Source organism: Psammomys obesus, unplaced genomic scaffold (assembly GCF_907164565.1).
Source record: "Psammomys obesus unplaced genomic scaffold, mPsaObe1.curated_primary_1811, whole genome shotgun sequence".
NCBI lineage: Eukaryota > Metazoa > Chordata > Mammalia > Rodentia > Muridae > Psammomys > Psammomys obesus.
In genome coordinates this window covers 7430461-7453286 of record NW_026585691.1, presented here as the reverse complement: position 1 = coordinate 7453286, position 22826 = coordinate 7430461, and the positions used below count along the sequence as shown (strand labels likewise).

Here is a 22826-nt window from a genome sequence, read left to right as displayed (position 1 = left end):
GTTCTTGATTTGACAATTCTCAGAGTTTTACATAGTTTGCTTCCATCGATGTGTCAGTTATTTATCTTGGTAACTCAGATATTATATGACAAAAAAATGCCAGTTTTGTGAGCAGTTCTGCTTAGAGAAGGTGCACTTGCACACCCAAGCACACGTGCATATGAGTGCCACGGTACACTTGTGGAGGTCAGAGAACAACCTTGATTATCGGTCCTCACCTTCTGCCTCCTTTGAAACAGGTTCTCCATTTTTTGTTCACCATTGTATGCACCAGGCTAGTTGGCTATCCACCTTTGGGAGTTTGTTTCCATGCCCTGTTCTCATAGGGGCACCCTGGACTACAGGTGTGGCATGCTACTGCTTGCTGCTTTTTATGTGGGTTCTGAGGACCTGAGCTCAGGTTGTCAGACTTACACAGCAATTACTTCGCCCACTGAGCCATCCTGCCAGTCCTAGTCTTTGTGTTCTTAGCATGCTTAGTAACTTCAAAAGACTATTAAATTACTGGGTATAACATTTATTTGCAAATCAGTACCCCATAGAACTGTCATGAATTTAATTCTTGCTTTTTGCTTTCTTTGCCAATGTAAAGACGCCTTCCGTGTATGCACCTTTTCCACCAAGTGTGTGTTGATCAGTGGCTGATCACCAATAAGAAGTGCCCCATATGCAGAGTGGACATCGAGGCGCAGCTGCCCAGTGAAAGTTGACATCATGTTTCAGAACTCTTGCTTACCCTCTCATTCCCATCCTTCCTGGTACTGCAGTCAACCAAAGATGGCATGACTTTACCTGCGCAGATCTGGAAGCCTTGAACTCGGAGTGCTGACTCTGCTACATGGTACAGCTACCGCTAGACCTACAACTTATGTACACAGTTGATTTTGATGTATTTATAAAAGCTTTTGTGGTTTTTTTCTAGATTTGACATTTCTTCCTGTATAATTTTACTGTATTTTTGCATGATTCCTTGTATTGCATTTCTTTGCACATATTATGGGCTTGTGACCCTAAACTTGCAGGCAAGATTAGCTGCTTTAGTAAGTAGTATTTTGTGGTCTTTTTTTTTGTTGTTGTTGTTTGTTTGTTTTTGTTTTTTTTTTTACATAGTACCTTGAGAATTATGAATTTTTTTATCCATTACTAACCTTTAATTTAATCAATCATGTACTTTAGTTTAATGTATAAAGATCCTCTAGAAAATGATAATATTGTGTATTAAGACATTCCTTACTTAAATTAGGACAAAATGGCTGCTGTATATTTACAATATTGAGTTCTGAGTTAAGTGCCACCCTTCATACTGGGAACAGAATGCAACCCATGTCAATCAGATGCAGGTGGTATTCACTCATACACCCAGAGTGAGCAATAGGAATTTTCTTGGTGTACCCTTTCTTCCAGCACAGTGCAAGATAGAGTTGCTGTTGATGCCGTATGTTTAGACTGCTGTTCTGACCCTATTTATCTTTCTCTATGCCATTTGGAACTTTATTCCCTAATCCAGTTTTTGCTGCTGTGAAACAGCTTTGATGAACACTAAATATTAATTTGAGTTAGCTGGATTGTATATACTTGCAGATTTAAAAAAAAAAATAGGGAAATTGAAAAAGACATGTAGAATTTTGTTAGGTCTTCTGCTAAGCACGAATAATTAAGATATCTGCTTACATTAATTTTATAAAGTCATTCAGTCAGGATTTAGGATTCAGTCATTGGCAGGTATCAATGCATTCATAGAACTTCTAAGGGTCCCAGGATCACTTTTAAGGGATTTTTTTTTATAGTTTAAATAAAGTCAGCTGAATCTACATGTCTCTTGTTTTATTTCTCTCTAAACTTGAAAACAATAAATCTGCAGATACTGTGAGGCACAGATTATATTGTCAAGCTACTGTTGCTATGGTTATAGACACCCACTTCAGACATTACCAAGAGTCGATCACTGACTTACAAAGTTTTAATTTCTATAGTTAAGATTTACAACATAATATAGAGTGAAAGTTAACATACTAACATTTCTCCTTTGGAGAAAGTTTTAATCCACTTCAGGATGCATATTATCAAGATACTTTCATATACAGGATAGCCTAACTTTATTTGTTTAAATATGCTTAATATGCCCAAGATTGCAAATGCATCCAGTCAGTAATACCACTGTCTGTATGTGGAAGACATGTTCCCATGGATCATATGTGAAGATGTCAATAAGCTTGCATTAAGCCACCTGCTTTGTAAGTGGATTGATTAATAAATAACTTATATTTCTATTGTCTTTGTGTTTCATAATTAGTGTTTATAAAATGGTTGACATCTTGGAGTTCAAGTAATACCCACGTAACTGATATTTGCATAATCTGGTGCTTGTATTCATTTACTTTTGTTTTTTATATTAGTAAATGTCATGATAGAGTAATTTCATTATCAACATGAGTCTATAGAATATGCATGTAGATGGAGGGTGGATGTAGCCTGATGTTAAGACATTTCTGTACTGCAGGGCTCCTGAGTTCCATGCCTGACACTGCAAAAACAGGACAAAGTACCTTTGTCCTGATGACCAGTTTACCTTATAGAAGGTCAGGAGAGAGAGTGCACTGGCAGTGGCTGCTCTCTCACTGGAGAAAAGCCAAAAAGTAGCCTGTTATGCATGCAAGACGCCATTAGCGAGCCCAAATCTGTTCAAGGGATTGAGAACACAGAGAAGTGCTGTATGTGGAGAGATGACTCGGCAGTTAGGAGGGCACCCATGTCAGCTAGTTTCTAAGCTCCAGAAGGATCTAACACCTTTGGCCTCTGTGGGAACCTGCGCTTATGTGTACATACCTAAATGTATACATTAAAACAAAACAACAAAGTTAAAGTGGAGAGAATTCCTTGCTATGGGGTCCTACTGGTGTTTTTCAGAACATGAGAAAATGATAGATTTCTTTCTCACACACATTATATGGGACTTAGCTGTATATCTGTTGACCTGCTTTGTAATTGATACTGATTCATTTATGTTTATTTTACTACTTTATTTTATTTTATTTGAGGCAGGAACTCACTCTGTGAAGACCTGGAATTCATAATGTGGACCAGGCTGCTTCAAACTCACAGAGATCCACCTGGCTCCGCCTCTCAAGTGCTAGAGTTTTCTCTTACACCCCACACAGAGATTCACATACACTGTGCTAAAAATAATAAATACATCTTAAAAAGAGAAGTTGCTTTAATTCCCCAAAGTTTGACCTTTCAAAGCACATGCAGTATCATGAGGTACTGCTAATTTTTCTACTGCACCTGTGTCTAAGCATCTAGTCACAAAATGGGAAGAAACAGTCCTCTTTGGCATTCATGACATCACTAGTTTGCTTTTTCCTTTAGTCACAGGAGATTCCCATCCGTCCGTGTGCTTTTGTGTTATCACCTTGTCACCACAGCAGCAGTATGCGAACACACTGCTTAATGCTATGTTATAGTCAGCTACTGCTGGAGGCTGTGGACTGATGCCCTCTGCTCTACAGTTACATTTGTGTGGTGGTGTGTGTCTAGAAGCTGTGTCACTGTGCGCCCTTCTCCACTGCTTCCTGTTAGCTGGGGCCATGCTATTTTTGTCTACCTAGTTTTTTGTTCGTGTTTGTTTGGTTTGGTTTGGTTTGGGTTTGGGTTTTGGTTTTTACAGGCTGGCCTTGAACTCACAAAGACCCACCTGCCTTTGCCTCCTTGTTCTACCTAGTGATTTAAAAGTAGTTTTCTTGCCAAGACCTTGCTCTGGATATACTGTCTTTTGTAGGTAAACATTCTGACTGCTGTCAGGACATCTGAAGATCACCAGTTGTGTCTGATTCTTGCTTCCATGTTGTATAAACATACCCTTCAAGACTCAGCTAAATTGCAAAATATCTGGAAATGGCCAAGGCACTCAGTTTTGTTTTTTTTTGTTGTTTTTTTTTCATCCAAAGCATGTACCATTACAGCAGTGAGAATTCAGATTTAAAGGGATCACACGTTCCAACCACTGTAGTATGTTAGCCAAATTGTGTCCCCACAAGAAGACAAGAACATAGAGATAACCAGCAACGGAAGTTTTATTGGAGGTCACAGAAATGCCCTGTATGTGTATCTATTAGTGTTTTGTGACAAACCACCACAAAACTTGGTTTCAGGCACATTGATTCACAGTGCTCAGTTTGGGCAATGCTAATGGAGTCTAGCTCATCTTTCCCTGTGTTCTTCCTGTGGCTGCAGTCAGCTTGACCGTGCTACTGGAACAGACGGCCCAGTATTGCCCACCGTAGACATCTGATGCTCTCACTGGGATGTTGAGAACACCTGACTGGGGTCTTTTCACGGTCGTCTCTCTAGCAAGGGTACACAGGGATCCTGAAGCTGCCAGGCCTCCTTAGGGAGTATCAAGTCTAGCTTAAGTGAGGGGCAGGTAGAGGGCCCCAGACCAACACAGTCTGGTTACTTTAAATCCAGCACAGCTCAGGTGGTAGAGTCCCTAGGACTCAGGAAACCCTGGCTTCTGACTGCCAGTGCCGTGTATATAACAATTGTGGTAATGCATGCCTGTATTCCCACTAATGAGAATACATAATGGAGGCAGGAGAATTAGAAATTCAAGGTCATCCGTAACTACACCAGCTTAAGATGAGTGAGACCCCTTGTAAAATTCACTGCAGTAACTTAAAAGCACAGCCCATTGTTTTGTTAAATGCATCATTTCATTTAACAATAAATGTCTTGTGTTGCCAAACTGGCCCTGAAACCGTGAGCTGAAAGAATCTTCCTGCCTTAGCCTCCCAAGTAGCTGGAATTACAGGCGTGTGCCACAGTACAAACTACAGAGCACATTTCTTTCCCAACCCAAACCAAAGCTTTCCAGGAAGAGGCGGCTATTTATGACATCTGTCATGTCCGGAGTGATGGACAGAGCAGCCACAGAACTTTCATTTCCCATAGCAGGTATTTAAGAGAAAGAAATTAATGGAATATAAACAGCTGTTTCTACTCCTTTGATTCCCCACATCCTTGTGTAATTTTGATGGTGGAGGACTTCTGTCTTCCAGGTGGGAATGTCGGACACTGGTCCTTTAGACTCAGATTGGAAATGTGAGATAGGCTACAGCCAAGGGGTTTGGGGAGCATCGGTCCTGATCAGTTAGCCTTATTTCAGGTTCTCCAATCAGTGTTTGTTATTTCCCTAATAGAAGAGACTTGAACTAATAAGGAGTGATGGGGAAGCCTGATGTGAGTCAAGTTTCACATGGAGCCTGATCTGCTGGTCCCTGGACCATTTTCTGTGTTGTTTTCATCTCCTGTGTGCTGCTGACCACATCTTCAGGGCTTTGCACATGCACTGTACCACTAAGCGACAGCCACCTTGGTCTTCTTTCTCTGGTTTGATCGCCACCTTTTATCCCCCAGGGTGACATTCTGTTCTTTGGCCTCTTCTCACTGTCGGCAACTTGGGATACACCTTATTTTTCTTTTGAAACCTTGCGCAGGCCACATTGTGAGTCCGGCTGTATTGTGCTGGGACTCACACAGATCACTTTTAGCTTGATTTGTGACTCTGTTGGGGATCTGTTGTTTTAATGAAGGCTGAATGAAGCACGCATTCGATTCTCGATCATCTTATAGCCCTCAACCACCTGGAGACAATGGCTCCAGACACTGGTCCCGAGACCAAACCAATCCAAACTCCCAAGTGGAGGTTTCCGGAAGAGGAAACAAACTCAGAAGTAGCATTTCCAGGCTGTTCTCTGGAGTCCATTTCTAACCACCCAGAACAAACTTCTAAAGACATCTGTCCTTAGGTGAGGTCCGTCCCTCTTCCCCCCCTCGCCAATTCAGACCATCTTCCAGTGGGAGGAAAAATTATATTATCTCTAGGACTAGGGTTTAAAAAGGAAATTGTAGTCAAGGTCACCACAAAGCCCTATGGCCTCGCCGGTTGCTATGACAAGCAAATAAAAGTCAGCCAATCAACGTGCAGAAAGGCCTCCCGGCTTAGCCAATGGGGGGCGCGCGCCGCGAGTGCGGCCACCCAATGGGGCATGAGCAGCGCGGTATTTGAATCGCGGACCGGGCCGTGGGAGGGGAGCAGCGAGGCCCTGAGACGCCCAACGGTGCGGCGGACCCCGCTGGCTGCACCTCGTCCCCACTTCCCGGGCGGCCCTCATGGCGCTGCTCCGACGCCCGACGGTGAGTGCGCCCGGGCTCCGGTGTCCTGCCCTGCCCGGCGGCCGGGAGGCTGCAGGCGAGGCCCCGACCGGGCCAGAGCTGGCCAGAGGCCTGGGGTCTCCATTGCTGTCACCGCTCAGGGCTGCGCTGGGGATGAGGACCGGGAGGAGCTGGGAAGAACCGGGGAGCCGTCCCAGTGCCATCTCTCTGCTTTTCACACTTTTCGGTTTGCTTTGTTTGAGCTTCCCCCGTTCGCGCCTGCACACTGCCTTCCTGGCCAAGTTCATTAAAGTGTGGGTTTGCCCTCTTGAAAAACAAAACAAACCCCTACCCAAGTGTAAAAGGAAAAGTACCAACATTTGGACCCTAGGATTGCAGACGGTTGGGGGCGGGGAGGGGGAGTCCAAATTCATTTAATCTTTTTGAGAATGAAAGTATTGCTGACTTAGGTTTGACTCGTACCTGGGTCTGCTTTGTTGAAAACAAGAGCGCACTGACACAGCTGGCTGCCATTGACCTCTAGTTAAAAATTGCTAGCTCCTCTTCCGCGTCAATTCAAACGTAGTCCTCATTACCAGGCGTTAACTCAGAAGACACTGAACTTTCAGGCATACTGTGCAATTAGCAGTGGGGTGCTAGCAGTCAGGTCGAACAGCTTGGCTACTGGGATCAGAATCCTAAGCAAGAACATACAGTCAGGGTTCATGTCTTGTAGCTAACCGCCAGTAACAAGCAAGTCTTGTCTAGTTGCCCCTTCCAAGTTATCTGGTAGTTAAAGTCCTTCTCTGGGGATGGGCTGCAGTTTTAGCTGGGCTATCTTGATGGGTCAGCTTAAAAGATATCCTATTGGAAAGTTTTTTTTAGGCTCAGGGAGTCCCTAACTCTCACGGACTTTTTCCCATAAATATTTATTACTTTGCCACAGTGTAAACTTTGGGTATGGAAAGCAAATCTTATTTCTTAGCTATATTTTGGATAAAGTCAATTAAGGTCAACTGACACTATATATGTTTGTTTTCTTTTTCGTACAAGTTTAACTCTCCCAATATTTAAGAGGTAAAATTCTTTACCCATTCTGTTGTCATTGTAAATGTTTTTGAGAGGGTTTGTGCTTTAAAAAGCTGTGTTTCTGAAGGTCCATCTCTATGGGTGCCATTTCTTATTCTTTGGTTGGCATTATAATCCATAAACTAGTGTTTAATCTGAAACATGGAGTTTTAAACAACTGGACTTATTATTAAATACTGGTATCAAAGCTCTATCATTACAGATACACTCTGTGAAGGGAGGTTTCTAAGTAAATGACTTAACACTAGGATCACTTAACAAGAGACAGGTTATTTATGAGAAGTAATTATTTCTCATAAATGTTTGTGAGTGTTTGATGTCTTAAAAACTGCTTGAATACAATTTATAAGATTGGTAGGGAGATCTTTGTGTTATAGGTAAAGAGGTGGGTGATTTGCCTAATTGAGAGTGATATTTCAAATTCTATTTTTAGATTTCCTAAAATGTACCCTTTTTCCCTTAAAAAATGATTAAGTTAAAAAAAAAAGCTCTAATCCCAGTACTCAGGAGGCAGAGAGACAGGCAGAACTCTGTTAGTTCTAGGCCAGCCTTGTCTACAGATCAAGTTCCAGGACAGCTAGGATTGTTACACAGAGAAACCCTGTCTCGAAAAATAAAACAAAACAAATTAAGCTTTTATTTGAGGTGCATAAATAAAGTGCACCGAGTGTGTAGTGCTGCGTCGGCTGGAGAGCACGTCAGATCCCCTGGAACTGGAGTCACAGACAGTCGTAAGCTGCTGTGTGGGTGCTGGGAATTGAACCCCAGTCCACAGCAGGAGCAGCCAGTGCTCTGACCTACTGAGAGCCATATCCAGCTGCTCCTTTCCCTTTTAAAACAGAGTTCAGCATTATTCACTTTTCCTAGAGAGGCTCTGAATTGGAGTATCTGACATTAGGTCAGTAGGTATTTTTCATTGTCTCTGTGTTTAATGGCTTTTTTTTTTTTTTTTTTAATTTGTTTGCTTGTTGTTGGCTGTGTTTTGTTTTGTTTTAAGGTGTCCAATGATTTGAAGAATATTGACACAGGACTTAATTCGAAAGCTAAGAGCCATGTGACTATCCGGCGGGCAGTTTTAGAAGAAATTGGAAATAAAGTTAGAACCAGAACCACAACCACCCAAGTGGATAAGGTAATAAAGGTAATGCGACAATTGAGGAGAGCCACACCATACGGGGCCTGCACTGGTGGCCTCGTCCTGCTCACTGTTCTTCCCCTTATAGAAACCTCAAAACATCAAAGTACCAGTTCAGCCCACCAAAGTGACAAATGTCAACAAACAGCCGAAACCTACAGCTTCTGTGAAACCAGTACAGATGGAGGCGCTGGCTCCGAAGGTAGGAGGCCCTGATTTACAGCCTGCACTTAAATCCTTTCATTTTATTTTTATGGCTACGGGTGCTTTGCCTGCACAACGTGTGCACTGTGGTTGAGCCTGGTGCCCTCAGGACAAAAAAGAAGGCATCAGACCCCTTGAAACTGAAGTTATCAATGGTTGTGAGCTGCCATCTGGGTGCTGGGCACAAACCTGGGTCCTCTGGAAGAGCAGCCCGTGTTCTCAAGCACCCAGTCATCTTCTCCAGCCCCCAACGTGGTGGGTTTTACGAAAATAATACACAGTTGGAATGACTTCCTTACAGCTGGAAGCCCACTGTTCTGATTCTGAATCCCATGTAAAAATAACATAATACCTCAATTCGCCGTTGATTAATGGTGGTCTCTTATGACTGAGTGGCTCAGTTGGAGTTAGAATGTGAAGGGACGTGGTGGCTTGCTTACCTGTTTTCTTTAAGTTCAAGTCTGTATATCCTCCCATACAGCTATTGTGAGATAGAAATTGTCTGTGTGCCAAGATATAGTAATAATCACTTCATTCTCTGTGTCTCTCTGTCATGTGTGTTTGTGTGTGTGTGTGTGTGTGTGTGTGTGTGTGTGTGTGTGTGCTTCAAATGACGACTTTCCACAGCTGCTTTCCTCCTTTCTCCATGTGGGTCCCAGGGTTAAGGTGGCAGCAAGTGCCTTTATCCACTGAGCCATCTCACAGGACCATTCTCTCTCCTCCCTCCTCACTCACCTCGCTTTCAGGGTCTTGCAGTGTAGCTCAGGCTGACCTCAAACTTAGAGCAGTCTCTCTGCCTTGCCCCTCCTAAGTGCTGGAACCACAGGCATGTGTTGCCACCATGCCTGGCCGATGACTGTCTCTTATGTGACAGAAATAATAACTGGGAGATCAGTCAATACATTTAATGAGATCCTATGCACCCACAGATGAGAACTAGTACAGCATTTAAAGATGTCAAAATGTCTGGAACATTAAGTGGCAAAATGAGATTATAACACTTATCGCCTGTGTAAAATCAGATTCGCTCTTAAAAGGATGCAATTGTGTATAATATTAATGGCAGAATTATTTTTGAATATTGACTTTCATTCAAAAATTTCAGGCTGCCTGGAGGTGGTGGTGCCCACCTTTAATACCAACACTTGGGAGGCAGAGGCAGGAGGATCTCTCTGAGTTTTCCGTCAGCCTGGTCTACAAAGTGAGTTCAGGACAGCCAACACAACACAGAGAAACCCTGTCAGGCTCCAGGGTCAAGAGATGTAGCTCAGCTGGTGGTGTTTGCCCAGCAGTGCACGAACTAGTCATGTTGGCCCCCATCTGTAATCCTAGCAGAAGGGTCAAAGTTCAAGGTCATCCTTGGCCACATAGGAAGTTCTAGGCCAGCTCAGCCTATGCTGCTTTGTCTATAAATGAATGAATGAATGAGGTTTTCACATAAAACAATCAAAGAAGAAAGGCAACTATCTGTCCATCAAGATGGGTAGCAGCTCATCTGTGGAAACTAGCATGTAAAAGACCCAGAAGTCAGTCCTCAACATTGAGAAATAAGAGTGTTATAAAAGAAAAAAGAAGCTGGGCATTGTGGCGCACACCTTTAATCCCAGCACTCAGGGAGACAGGCAGGTAGATCTCTCTGAGTTTGAGACAGCCTGCTCTATCTATGAAGGGAGATCTAGGACAGCCAAGGCTACACAGAGAAACCCTGTTTTGAAAAACAAAGAAGAAAGACAGTTGTTTCTTCCTGTGACCTTCAATGTGCCCCTCTTTCTGGTTTCCTTTATTCTATGGCTGACTGCTTTTTCTCTGTTCTCTAACAGAATTGAGGCCACTCTTTCAGACACAGCATAGGTTAAGAACTCAGTCTATCTAAAAGTCACCTTGGGGCCAGAGAGAGAGGCCTCAGTGGTCGAGTGCACGTGCTCCTCTTACAGAGGGCCGGAGTTGGTTCTCAGCGCTGGAGTTGGGTGGCTCACATAACTTCAGCTACAGGGGCTCCACTCTGGCCTCTGTGGGCACCTGCACACACACATACGTGTAACCAAAAAACAAATGCTAAAACACCACTTGTATGTGCTGGACGTTGTGACTTTAGAAGTTTCCAGGGATTGAGGAGCAGTTAGTTATTTCAACTCAGACACTGATTTCAGAGTCTCAGTGCTGGGATCATCAAGTCCGAAGTGTAGACAGTGTAGGTACAAGAGCCGCACGCCTGGCAGGAGAGCCTCCTCCTGCTGAGCCCTGGCTGATACCTGCCCTACAGGTGTCTCTGCCGCCACCTTATACACACTGCCAGTGGAGCCTAGCAGTGCCAGGAGCGTCCCCAGAATGTCCATGGAAGCAGATGTCTCCAGAATGAGAGCTGTGCAAACCTTGCTGTGTGGATGAGGCAGCTGCTTCTCAAATGGCTAAGACTTCATTCGGGCACCCACGGTCTTTATCACGCAGCATTTGGGGATGGACACCAGTGCTCTTCCGAGTTACAAGCCTTGCTAAACACTGAGTAGTTTGAGGGAAGAAGGGTGTTGGCTCTGCACTGGGCAGGTAGGTAGCTAGCGTCCAGGCAGACCAGGAAGCTCAGGGTCTACTCGGGAAGGTCCACTCCCTCCACAGCATTACAAAAGCAGCGTGTGCTGGCACTGAGAGGGTAGGATGGAGAGTCAGTTCAAGTTCATGGAGTTCAGAGTCAGCCTGGGCTACGTGGCACCCTGTCTCAAGAGAAAGAAGAACTGCAAGTGAAAAATAATAAGCCCAGTGCACTTGGTTTTGTAAATGCAAGAAATGAAATGCACAAGAAACAACTGTAGAACGGAAACAGGTAGAGCACAGAGGGCTAAGCCCCCTGGTGTCAGGTGCCGTGTCCCTGAAGGTGCCTGGTTCCAGCGAAGGCTCTGCTTGCACCACCGCCTTGCTGAGCGACCACGTGTGCTTGTCCACTGCGCCGCGTTTGCGTGTTCAGAGTCGGCGTTCTAGTGCTGCACTTTTCCACCCTAAGTAGAGTGAATTGCTGGGCTTGGCGGTCCACCCCGTGTTCCCAGCACGGAGGCTGAGGCAGTAAGAGTGGAAGGGCCAGGACAGCCTGGTGCTACACAGCAAGACCCTGCGTCCGGAAGAAGCCTGCCCGGCAAAACCTGAGCTCACTGCGCTTGCGCCTTCTGCCACCTCACTCCCCACCCTGCCTTCCGCCCCTCCAAATAAGAGGCTCCTGAGTTAAGGCTGGTGGCACATTCCTGGCTTCTGATTGGGCTTTTCAGTTGTCTCTGACAACCAATAGGCTTCTTCCTTAGTCTAGCATGAAGGCTTTAATTTGCATACTACTGTCATTTTAAAATGTTTTTTTTGGGGGGGGGGGAGTGTTTTGGGCATTTTTTTGTTTTTGCTTTTGTTTTGTTTTGTTTTTGAGACAGGATTCCTCTGTGTAGCAGCCCTGGCTGTCCAGGAATTTGCTTTGTAGACCAGGCTGGCTTAGAACTCAACAGAGGTCTGCCTACTCTGCCTCCCAAGTGCAGCTTCACCGCACCTGCCCTAAAACTGCTTTTAGTAATTCAGTTTTAAGAGCAAATGTTTAAACTTCTGATCCTAACTAATGTTTAAATTTCATGTTTATGATATTTTTTTTTACTGATACATAAAAATGACACTTGTTTTTGAGGCCATGTGACCTTTTAAAACACACACACACACACACACACACACACACACACACTATAACATGCAACTGAAGATTAAACGTTTATCATTTCTCTCTGGGACCATTCTTACCGGGGAAACATGTCCTTCCTCTTAGCTGTGGAGAGGTGCAGCATGTTCTGAGGGACAGCGGCCAGGAGCAGCACAGGCTGCCTTCAGGAAAGGGCCTGTGAGGGGGGGTTCTGTTCTGAAATTTACTCTGTTGACCAGGCTGGCCTCGAACTCATAGAGATCTGCCTGCTTCTGTCTACCACGTGCTGGGGTGCTGGGGTTAAAGGCGTGTGCCGCCACTCCCAGCGAAGTCTTCCTTTTCTGTCTGCAGTTGGCCATTGCTAAAGGTAGCTCCAGAGACGAGTTGTGTGCTGTGCCGGTGCTGGGAGGGCAGGAATCTAGAAAAGCAAGTTGCCTTAGCTCTGGGAGCCAAAGCACTTTAGTTTCAGTAATTGTCAGTGTTCAACTAAAAGAGAGGAGCTTTCCATGGCTACCAGCACGGTTGCCCTCTGTTGTCCTGCTGTGCCCCAGCATACCTCCGACTCCCGTGACTTAGAGCCCGCTGACCGTGGTCTCCACCCTACCCTTTCCTCTACTCTCCAGCATCCGGTAACCGTTCCACGCAGCCCAGAGATCCCAGCTTCCCCGTCACGGGAGTGAAGTGATGCAGCACCAGTCTTCACCTTTGTTGTCATCTTATCGTATTATTTCAACACTGCAATTTTGAGACAGACTCCCACTATGCAGCATAGCTGGCCCTGAACTCGCTCTGTAGCCCAGGCTCACCTGAGCAATGATGCTCTGGGCGCCTCACCCAGGTTCACTTATTTAAACTATACAGCAGACACCGCACAGACCATGCAACCCTTAGGTCTAAACAGTGACAGTCTTGGAAAGAGTTCACTCCCCCCCCCCGGACACTGCACCGTACCCATCCTAGTTCCCTGAGGTTTGTAAATTCTGAGTAAGTGGCAGGCATGTCTGCTTCGCCCTTGTTGGCCTGGGCCTTTCTCAGGGTGTCCCTTCAAGAGGCAGAGCGTGTTCTGAGCTGGCCTCCTCTCACCCTCCACCCCTCGTTTCTTACTAGAAATTCTTACTCTTCAACTTAATTAAAATTACCTGTGTGGTTTTGTTTTATTTTTTGCTGTTTTTGAATTATGTTCTCACTCTAACCTAGGTTAACCTGGAATTCCATCGCTCTGTAGCTCGGGCTGGATTTCAGCTCTAAGCTATCCTTCTACCCCGGTCTCCCCAGTACCGAGATTGCAGGCCTGAGTAGGCACACCCATCTTTTAAACCTGCTGGACTTCATGAACTGTGCTCTAGTCTTGTGCTTTATTCCCTTAATACATGTTCTTTATGGTCTAGAAGTCCTGTTCGGCAATTGCATAAGGGCCACTTACTCTTTTTGAAATAATGGTTTATTTATACTTCATTATGAAATATTTGTTTGAGCTGCTTAACTTTTTGTGTTAATTTTATAAGTAATCATTCTGTCAGCATAAGTACATAAAGTACAGGGCTATGTCCTTGCTAAAGTCTTTGTCCTCCTGCTTTATCCACGGACTGGAATATGCCCTTCTATTCTCTGCTTGCCAGGGTCTTAATTTAGATGGAAGTAGTGGAATAGATAGATCATGAGTGCGGGAGAGGTTGCTGCCAGGGAGCCATCAATCACAGTGTTCTCTGCCCCTGTGGTCACTCGCATCCCTTGCTGAATATCTACTGTGTGAGGGCTAACATAAGAGTGAACACAGCTATCTGATTAATACCCAGAAGCTGACAGGAGACAGGAAACCAGCCACACGTTGTAGCAACACTGAAGGATGCCGGGTACTGGCTCTCCAGCGGTGTGCTAAATAAAGTCTTCCACTTACAGGTACAGGATCCTTTGCCCGTCCCTGAAGATGTCTCCATGAAGGAGGAGAGCCTCTGCCAAGCGTTCTCTGATGCTCTGCTCTGCAAGATTGAGGATATAGACAACGAGGACGGAGAGAACCCTCAGCTCTGCAGCGACTACGTGAAGGACATCTACCAGTACCTTAGGCAGCTTGAGGTGGGCAGGCCTTTATGATTGGGTTGGATAAGCAGTGTGGACTTTAGCAGGGACGTGGGGAGGAAATGACATCAACTTGTTACACTTTTGAATTCCGCCAACAGGTTTTGCAGTCCATCAACCCACACTTCTTAGATGGAAGAGATATAAATGGACGTATGCGGGCCATCCTGGTGGACTGGCTGGTCCAAGTCCATTCCAAGTTCCGGCTTTTGCAGGAAACACTCTACATGTGCATCGCCATCATGGACCGGTTCCTGCAGGTGAGGACGGCTGCTGGTAGCCCGGGAATGTGGCCCTGATGCTTCTCAAATGGAAAGTGAGCTGGGGCTCCTGAAGGAAAAGACTGGCAGCAGTGCTGAGAAGCCAGAGAATTTCAGTTGCTAAAATGGGAGTAGGCCAAAGCTGTCGGGCCCTTGATGCTGCCGAACAACTCTGGGCAATCCTGTTAGCCCGTGAGCAAAGGCCCCAGAACACATAGGCGAAGTACCCTTTCTTGAACTGCTCTGGCCAGAATTTTTTTTTTTTTTTAATTTGATTTTATTTGCGCATAGATAATGGAAGTATCTTGGGGATGGGCCCTGGTTCTACTCCTGAGCTGTGAGGTCATGCATGTATACCTTATACTACCAGCATAAAGGTAGTTTTATTCATTAATTTTAGCGTGCTTATGTTTTGACTGCAGCTTGTCACGTGAGGACAGGTATTGAATTTTTCACATATGGGTGTCATGTCAACATTCAGAACATTTTGGGTCTTGGAGCATGCTGGGTTTAGGAGATTTGGTTCATAGCTGCAGTCACTCTCTGGGGAAAGTATGCCATCGAGTGGCGCAGAAGCGAGCCGAAGCCTGATGGCTTTGATGCAGATGTTCCGCCCTGCCCCTGCCATTTTCAATATCTGATCTTCTCGGTGTCAATGTTTCCTTACCTCAGAACGAGCTGAGCGAAAGAGTCAGTCATTCAGTGGCTTCTAGAATTGAAATACAATTCACTGAAATGAGACCAAATTCTTCCAAAAACAAGGAGCAGGGATACTGGTGAAGGGCTGACAGAGAATCTCCAGCTGCTTTTGAAATATTTATCATCACCTGTTAATTCACAAGCTGCTGAGTGGCTAGACGAGGCATCAGATATATTCTTTTACTTCCTGGCTACTGACAGTGGAGCCCCACAGCTTTGAGCCTGTGAAGCGAGCAACTCTCCACTGAGCTCTACACCCAGCCCTGAGGGAGGAGCGAGGGTCCGTCTACATCAGCGCCCTTGCAGACACGGGCTCATTTAAAGGTCAATACTCATGAAATACGGTTAGGACAAGTACGATATGGTGACAGTTATCACTTAAATTCCAGACCCCTGGAATTATACTCACTGGGCAGGAAAATGCAATAATATTTTATATAGACCTCGGTAATGAAAGCAGAAGCAAGAAGAGCAAAGTCCTAGTTAAAAAGGAAACCTAGAACAATCACACTTTCCTTGGGTTACCACAGCACACAGGGAGAGGGAAGACAACAACTTGGGAATTTGTTCACCTCTGTCGTGTGGGTTCCAGGAGTTGACCTCAGGTCATCAGGCTTGGCAGCGTGCCCCTGTACCCACTGAGGTCTCTCTCTGCCCTTCTGTTTTAAGGGATTTACACTTACATGCAGCACCTGTGGAGGAGCTGGTCCCTCCTTCCACCTGGTGGATTCCAGAACTCAGGTCCAGGTTTGCAGCTGTCAAACCTGTGCAGCTGACCTGCCCCACCAGCCCTACTTTAGGAGGTTCAAAGCACACACTAAACACTGTAGTGCACCGAGGTCCTTCCCCCATCTCCGAAGCATTGATGAGAGATTTTGTGCGTCTTTTGCTATTTGTTTTGATAGCTTTTTCAAGGTGGTTGTACTTTGGGTACAAGGGTGTACTTTGGGTAGGGAATATTTCAGTCCACCATTCATTTCCCTTTTTTTTTTTTTTTTTTTGGCGCTTTATCTCTGTACAGACCACACACACAGTCAGTACAGGTCAAGGCCACTGAGGACACTTAGACCGTTACCTAGATCTTTGGTGTCAGGTCATCTGTTGTAAAAATGACCTTTCCAGGGTTTAAGGGAGGACCCAATGAAATGGTGTGTATTTGAACTTTCTCACTGGGCCCAGCAGTCACTACAGTAACATTGTGTGCTCTATGATGGCTCTTACTGCCACCATCCAGGTCTCCTGTGACCTGCAGGAGCCTGGCTTCTCACCCTGTCCACTGGCGCCCCAGCCAGACCTGGTGGGTGGTGACGAGATATATTTGTCTTCAATTAGGCTCAGCCGGTCTGCCGGAAGAAGCTGCAGCTAGTTGGGATCACAGCTCTGCTCTTGGCTTCCAAATATGAGGAAATGTTTTCTCCAAATATTGAAGACTTTGTTTACATCACAGACAATGCTTACACCAGTTCCCAAATCCGAGAAATGGAGACTTTGATTTTGAAGGAGCTGAAATTTGAGTTGGGCCGGCCTTTGCCACTCCACTTCCTAAGACGGGCCTCAAAAGCCGGGGAGGTGAGTGGGGAAGTTGACTTGTACTCAGTCTCACCCCAAAACATAAGACAGCGGTTCTCAACCTGTGGGTCACAAACCCTTTGGGGTCACTTAAGACCATCGTCTTATCAGATATTTACATTATGAGTCAGAACAGTAACGAAGTTACAGTTCTGTGGTAGCAATGAGAACAGTTCTATGGTTGAGGTCACCGCAGCAGCAGCATGAGGAGCTGTATCAAAGGGCCACAGCATTAGGAAGGCTGAGAACCGCAGCCTGAGGAGAAAGCTTCCCTAGAGAGGCGGGCGGGCCCCGAGGCCTCCCTCCTCTGTGGAGACACTCAGAGGGCGCTGCTCTCCAGGTCGACGTGGAGCAACACACGTTAGCCAAGTACCTGATGGAGCTGACGCTCGCGGACTACGACATGGCGCACTACCACCCCTCCCAGGTCGCAGCCGCCGCTTCCTGTTTGTCGCAGAAGGTGCTGGGCCAAGGAAAATGGGTGAGTGGGAGAAAGGAGGCTGCACCTGGAGCCTTGTGGCATGCACTCTGGTCCCAGCGCTTGCAAGGCACATGCTCTGAGCCATTCCCTCCGCCCACAGTGCAGAGGGTGCATGGCTGGGCCTCAAGCTTAGAATGGCACTGCCAACCTGGCTGTGAGGCAGAGTGCACTCTGGAGAGAAGGGGTGTGTGTGTGTGTGTGTGTTTCCACTCTGCCCCTTTTTCCAGCAAGGGGTGGCAAGTATGCTTGCTGCTGGGGTGTCCTCCAAACGTGTGCAGCTCTCCATGCTGTATGTGCTGGGGAAATGGCTGGACAGGGGAAGACTAACTGAGTTTTACATGGTAAGAGTTTTCCCACTGCTTTAAAATTAAATTAATAATTCAATTAATTTTTAATTTTGGTGGTATTGGGGATTGAGCCCAGGCTCTCACACAGGCGAGGCATGTGCGGTCACAGCTCTATCTCCAGTTGTCTGTGATACAGGGTTTCACTGGGATGCCCTTTCAGATCTTGAAGAGTCGGTAGCCCTGCTTCCTGACAGCTCTTACACAGATGGGGCGTGTAGGAAAGGCAGGAAGCATGCTGCCCCTTCATGTCCTCCTGGTTGTATTTCAGAACTTAAAGCAGCAGTACTACACGGGATACATGGAGAGTGAAGTCCTGGAAGTCATGCAGCACATGGCCAAGAACGTGGTGAAAGTCAACGAAAACCTCACAAAGTTCATCGTAAGTGCTGGGGTCCTGGGCAGTGTGGAAGGGTGCCCCTGGCAAGCACGTTGTCTGACAGTCTGTAAGGAAGGGAGCGCGCTGACCGGCTCCCCTCGGCTAGCGCCAGCCAGTGTGCGGTCAGCCAGCCCGTGGCTTCCCACCCTTGCATCAGAGTCCCGAGTAGGGCAGAAGCCGAGAGGGCTGTTTCCCGTGGATCTGGGGAGAGACAGCCCCCTCTAGTGAACAAACATGGAGAAGGGAGACGGTCCTAAGAGGGGAAACTTGGGGGTGTGCTGGGCCTGTGGGACAGAAAATGTCAGAATACTCGTCAGGATCCAGTGAGAGAGAACAAAAAAGCATTTGTGTCCTCACCACAAGACTGCTTGCTAACAGACTTGTGGTCTGACTGCAAACTGCAGAGGCACACTAGCTGGGATTTGGACTAGTTGCCACACACTTTTGTCTTTCTGGTTTTTCTGAGACAGGGTTTCTCTGTGTAGCCTTGGCTGTCCTGGACCAGGCTGGGCTCAAACGCACAGCTTGCCTCTGCCTCCCAGAGTGCTGGGATTACAGGCGACCACACGCTTTTATTGCCATATGTGTGGGGGGGTTTTGCCTGCGTATCACATACATGCCAGAAGAGTGTCTGATCCCCTAGGACTGGAGTTACAGGCTACAGATGGTTGTGGGCCCCTGGATGTGGATGCTGGCACTGAACCCAGCTTCTCTCAAGAGCTGCCAGTGCTCTTAACTACAGAGCCATCTCTCCAGCCCCTATTTCCAGTTGGTGCCGCCCTTCCCAGTATGACTTAGCAATGACAGATATCCTGAAACTCTATTTCCCCAGTTGTCTGTGTGACCCGCAGGGTTGGAGGGGCCAACCTGGTCCAGGGTGTTAAGAGGGAGAGGCCCAGGGCTGATGCATCATCAGACTATCTAGAGACGGCAGTCATAGCCCTTCTCACCTGTGGGACAGGCTGGGTACACCCTGAGGTGCTGAAACATACTTAACCACAGCTGACTTCTGCAGGCGGTCAAGAACAAGTACGCCAGCAGCAGACTGCTGAAGATCAGCACGATCCCTCAGCTGAACTCCACAACCATCAAAGACCTGGCCTCCCCTCTGCTGGGCAGGCCCTAGGCAGTCGGGCTTCCGCCCTGCTCTTCTCGGATTTTGTACATACTTTAGTTTACTTCACCAGATCTCTTCTCAGCCTAATTTTCTAATTGTGTATTGAGGAAAAATAAAGCTATTGATTTTCTTAAGGCATCCCGTGTATACTTGTATACTCTATACTGAAGAAATGTAGAGTGGCCTACCCTAACTGTGCTCCATATTGATGAAAAATAAAGCTATTGATTTTCTTAAGGTATCCCGTGTATGTTTGTATAGTCTGCACTGAAGAAATGTAACCTGAGCTATTATAACCATGTTTAGCTTTTGAATGGGTGTAAGTAGCAGATAGAGCTTTGTATTCAGATGAAAATTAGCTCTTGGGGACAGAGATTGACAAGCAGTCCTTTTAGAGTCTTTAAACTTTAAGGTCATGAGTAAGTGACAGTGAGCATACAGGATCAAGCCAAGAAAGTATCTGTTTTTTCCCTAACCCAAGGCAGTCCCTGGCTAGACTTGGTGACCAACGGCTTGGATGCCTGTATCCAAAATCAGGTGCTGTGTGCCTGAGAAATGGAGGGAGATAGCCCCCAAATCTTATTACCCTCTTTTTTCTTTAGGCTCTGCTAACAAGAGGACTAGAAATAGAGGTGGCTGCGTTCGTGCATGTAAATGTCTCAATTGAGACCACACCTGACCAAAAGGGTTTTGTTTGTTTTTTGAGTATCCGAGGATCTAATTCTACCTAGGGTTTGAGAAGGCTGCTGAGTGGAGACTTCAGAGGAATCTTGGAATAGATGTCTCAGCCAGGGCTCTCTGCTTTCTCTAGTCAGCCTGGATGTGCTTGTCCAGCCTGTCAACAGGGAGCAGCTAGTACCAGCTAGTGTGCCCTACAGAGGCTGGGGCGAGACAGTGGGCTTTCCACAGCTGACCCTCCAGCCCCTTGCCGTCTCTTGCTTTCCTCTTTAGTCTTCCTTAGGGCCACATTGTCATCTTGTTCTTGCCCATTGGGGCTCAGGGCCAGGTCCTCTATGGCTCCATTTGTCGATGCTACCAGACCTTAAAAACTCTTGATTTGCCCTAAGAACCACTTTCTTGTGAGCCCCACCAGATGCCAGAAGCCCCATTTACCAAGCTCATTGAACACAGCTAACGTGATGGCCACTGCTCTGCTATAGTCACACACTCTCATAACCCAAGGTCAAAGCGCGCAGTGATCAGGAGCTCCCCAAGGTCACGGAGCTGGAGGTAGCCAGATTCCGAAAGGCCAGCCAGTGGTCTACTAAGGAGAGCCTAGAGCTAAGATTCATCATGAATAGCTTCTACGAAGTTCAGGGTCGGGAGCTGCCTCATTCTGGGACCTGTCCACCCACCAGTTCAGGAATTCTAGTGTTAGTCATTTGCAGAAATCTCAGAGAAGCAATTTTAATTACCAGCCACAACTGGCACACAGGCCTGGCACTGCCTCTGGTGACCAGCACATTACTTACTATCCGGTCCCTGGATGAACAGGTTGGTGGCTTTAGGGAGCTTCACACCTGTGATGGGACCCTTAGTCTAGTGTCATGCAACGAAAAGAGGGTACTTACAGTTCATGGGTCCTTTCAGGCTGGCCGGCAAGGTTTTAGGCCCTGGCTAGGCCTGTATTCAGGCCAAGGCTGCTTGCAACTGTTATGTTTTTTAACAGGACCTGGCTAATCTTATCCACCTTTTTTATTACATTTCACTATTCAGCCATGAGGCCAAGGCTTCAAGGTTGTGCGAGTAGCACCTGGAACAGAAAGCAGTCACAGGGATGGTAGATCCCCAACATGGAGAGTCTGGAGTCATCTCTGATATCAGGTGATCTGTTTACGAAGGAAAGTTATCAGAGTCCCTACCTCCGAGGACACTTGTCACCTAGGATAATAGTATGCTCTGAGCTCAGAGGATGCCCTGGCCATAGGGACCAGAGGGGCAGGCTGAGGGTCTCCAATCTGAGTTGGAAAGAACAGTATCCAGAGCCACAAAAAGTGGATATTTTTTAACTCTGGGAAGCGAGAGCCAGGTGATGGTGGCACACAGCTTTAATCTCAGCATTCGGGAGGCAGAGGCAGTCAAAATTCCAATTCAAGGCCAGCCTGGTCTACAGATCCAGTTCCAGGATAGTCAGGGCTACACAGAGAAACCCTGTCTCAAAAAACAACCCCACAAAAACAATAACACCAAAATAATAGGGAAGCCAGGACCTAGAATGAGAACCACCCCGGGTGCTCAGCACGCAGCAGGCTGACCTGGAAGCCCCAGCTGATTAACTGCTTCCTGTTCTCCTGACCTTGCAGCAGTGAGGGAGTTGGCACCTAATGTGGCCCCCTGTTGCCTCGGGGGTCTGCCTTGAAAGTACTGCCTATACTGATGACACCTGGCAGAAAATGTGAAACACTTAGGAAACACAGACCGCAGCGGCCTCTCAGGCTTCACCCAGCAAGGAACTGGTCCGTTTACTCTTAGCCCATGCCAGGATCTGCTCACAGCCTCTGAGACTTTGTGCCTCGATGGTTTACTCACTAAGTAGTTCCATACGCTTATAGGGACCATTTTCTTATCCTCCTGCTTATATTTAGGCCAGGCCCATGTGCAGAAAATACTGGATGTTCCTCCCCCTCCTCCTCCTTCATTAATTTATTTACTTTACATCCTGATTGCAGCTTTCACAACCTCCTCCAAGTCCCTTCCTCACCCATCCCCTACCCCACTTCCCCTTCCCTTTACTCTCAGAAAAGGATTAGGTCTCCCTTGGATACCAGCCTGCCTTGGCATATTGGGTTGAGGCTAGTCTAAGGCACCCAGTTTGGGGAAAGGGGTCCAAAAGCAGGCAACAGAGAGTCAGGCCCTGCTCCTGCTCTTAGGAGACCCACATGAAAACCAATCCGCACATCTGCTATATATGTGAAGGGGGCCTAGGTCGGTCCCAAGCATGCTCTTTGGTTGGTGGTTCAGTTTCTTTGAGGCCCCACAGGCCCGGGTTAGTTGATTTTGTAGGTTTCCCATGGTGTCCTTAACCTCTCTGGCTTCTTCAATCCTTCATCCTCTTCCATAAGATTCCCTGAGCTCCACCTAATGTTTGGCTGTGGGTCTCTGCATCTGTTTTCATCAGCTGCTGGGGGGAGCCTCTCAGATAACAGTTATGCTAGGCTCCTGCCTGTAAGCACAGCAGAATACCATTAACAGTGTCAGGGGTTGGCTCTCTACCATGGGGTGGGTCTCAGGCTGGGCTTGTCAGTGATTGGCCATTTCCTGCTCCATCTTTATCCCTGCACATCTTGTAGGCAGGGCAAATTTTGGGTCAAAGGTTGTGCGGATGAGTTTTTATCTCAATCCCTCCACTGGAAGTCTCGCCTCGTTATAAGAGGTGGCCGTTTCAGGTTCTGTATCCCCTGTTACTAGGATGGAAGTAGCCGAATAGAAAATTAGCTTAAAAAAAAAAATCAGTAGCCCTTCTGTATACAATCAGTGGGCTAAGAAAGAAATTAGGGAAACAACAACCTTCACAATAGGCACAAATAATAGAAACTATCTTGGTGTATCTCTAACCAAGCAAGCAAATAAATACTTGCATGACAAAATCTGCAAGTCTTTGAGGAAAGAGAGTAAAGAAGATATCAGAAGATGGAGAGTAAAAATGGCCATCTTAC

At 46.5% G+C, this 22826-nt stretch overlaps 2 protein-coding genes across 3 annotated transcripts in view; both read left to right on the top strand.

Annotated features, from left to right (window-relative positions):
* Rnf111 (ring finger protein 111) overlaps positions 1–2270 on the top strand; it is a 73656-nt gene extending 71386 nt beyond the window's left edge. The window contains 1 exon segment of the mRNA XM_055598045.1: positions 593–2270. Coding sequence (XP_055454020.1) covers positions 593–710 — 118 coding nt within the window. The 3' untranslated portion in view covers positions 711–2270.
* Positions 2271–6088: 3818 nt separating this feature from the next.
* On the top strand, positions 6089–19402 carry Ccnb2 (cyclin B2). 2 transcript variants are annotated; one of them, XM_055596987.1, is made up of 9 exons: positions 6089–6195; positions 8240–8374; positions 8466–8579; positions 14142–14318; positions 14423–14581; positions 16613–16849; positions 17190–17330; positions 17946–18056; positions 19069–19402. In XM_055596987.1, exons 1-9 carry the CDS (start codon positions 6172–6174, stop codon positions 19177–19179), a joined length of 1209 nt encoding a protein of 402 aa, XP_055452962.1. In that variant the 5' UTR covers positions 6089–6171; the 3' UTR covers positions 19180–19402. The 2 variants fall into 2 exon arrangements, with proteins under 2 accessions (XP_055452962.1, XP_055452955.1); XM_055596980.1 differs by having other exon boundaries at positions 8240–8383.
* Positions 19403–22826: the final 3424 nt, after the last annotated feature.

What these genes read in the sequence shown, in the direction of transcription:
- Ccnb2 (XM_055596980.1), top strand. Translation starts at nt 6,172, where the DNA reads ATGGCGCTGCTCCGACGCCCGACG. An exon ending in AGTACCTTAGGCAGCTTGAG is followed by an intron (nt 14,319 to 14,422) that starts GTGGGCAGGCCT and finishes TTCCGCCAACAG; the next exon opens with GTTTTGCAGTCCATCAACCC. An exon ending in GGGCCTCAAAAGCCGGGGAG is followed by an intron (nt 16,850 to 17,189) that starts GTGAGTGGGGAA and finishes GCTGCTCTCCAG; the next exon opens with GTCGACGTGGAGCAACACAC.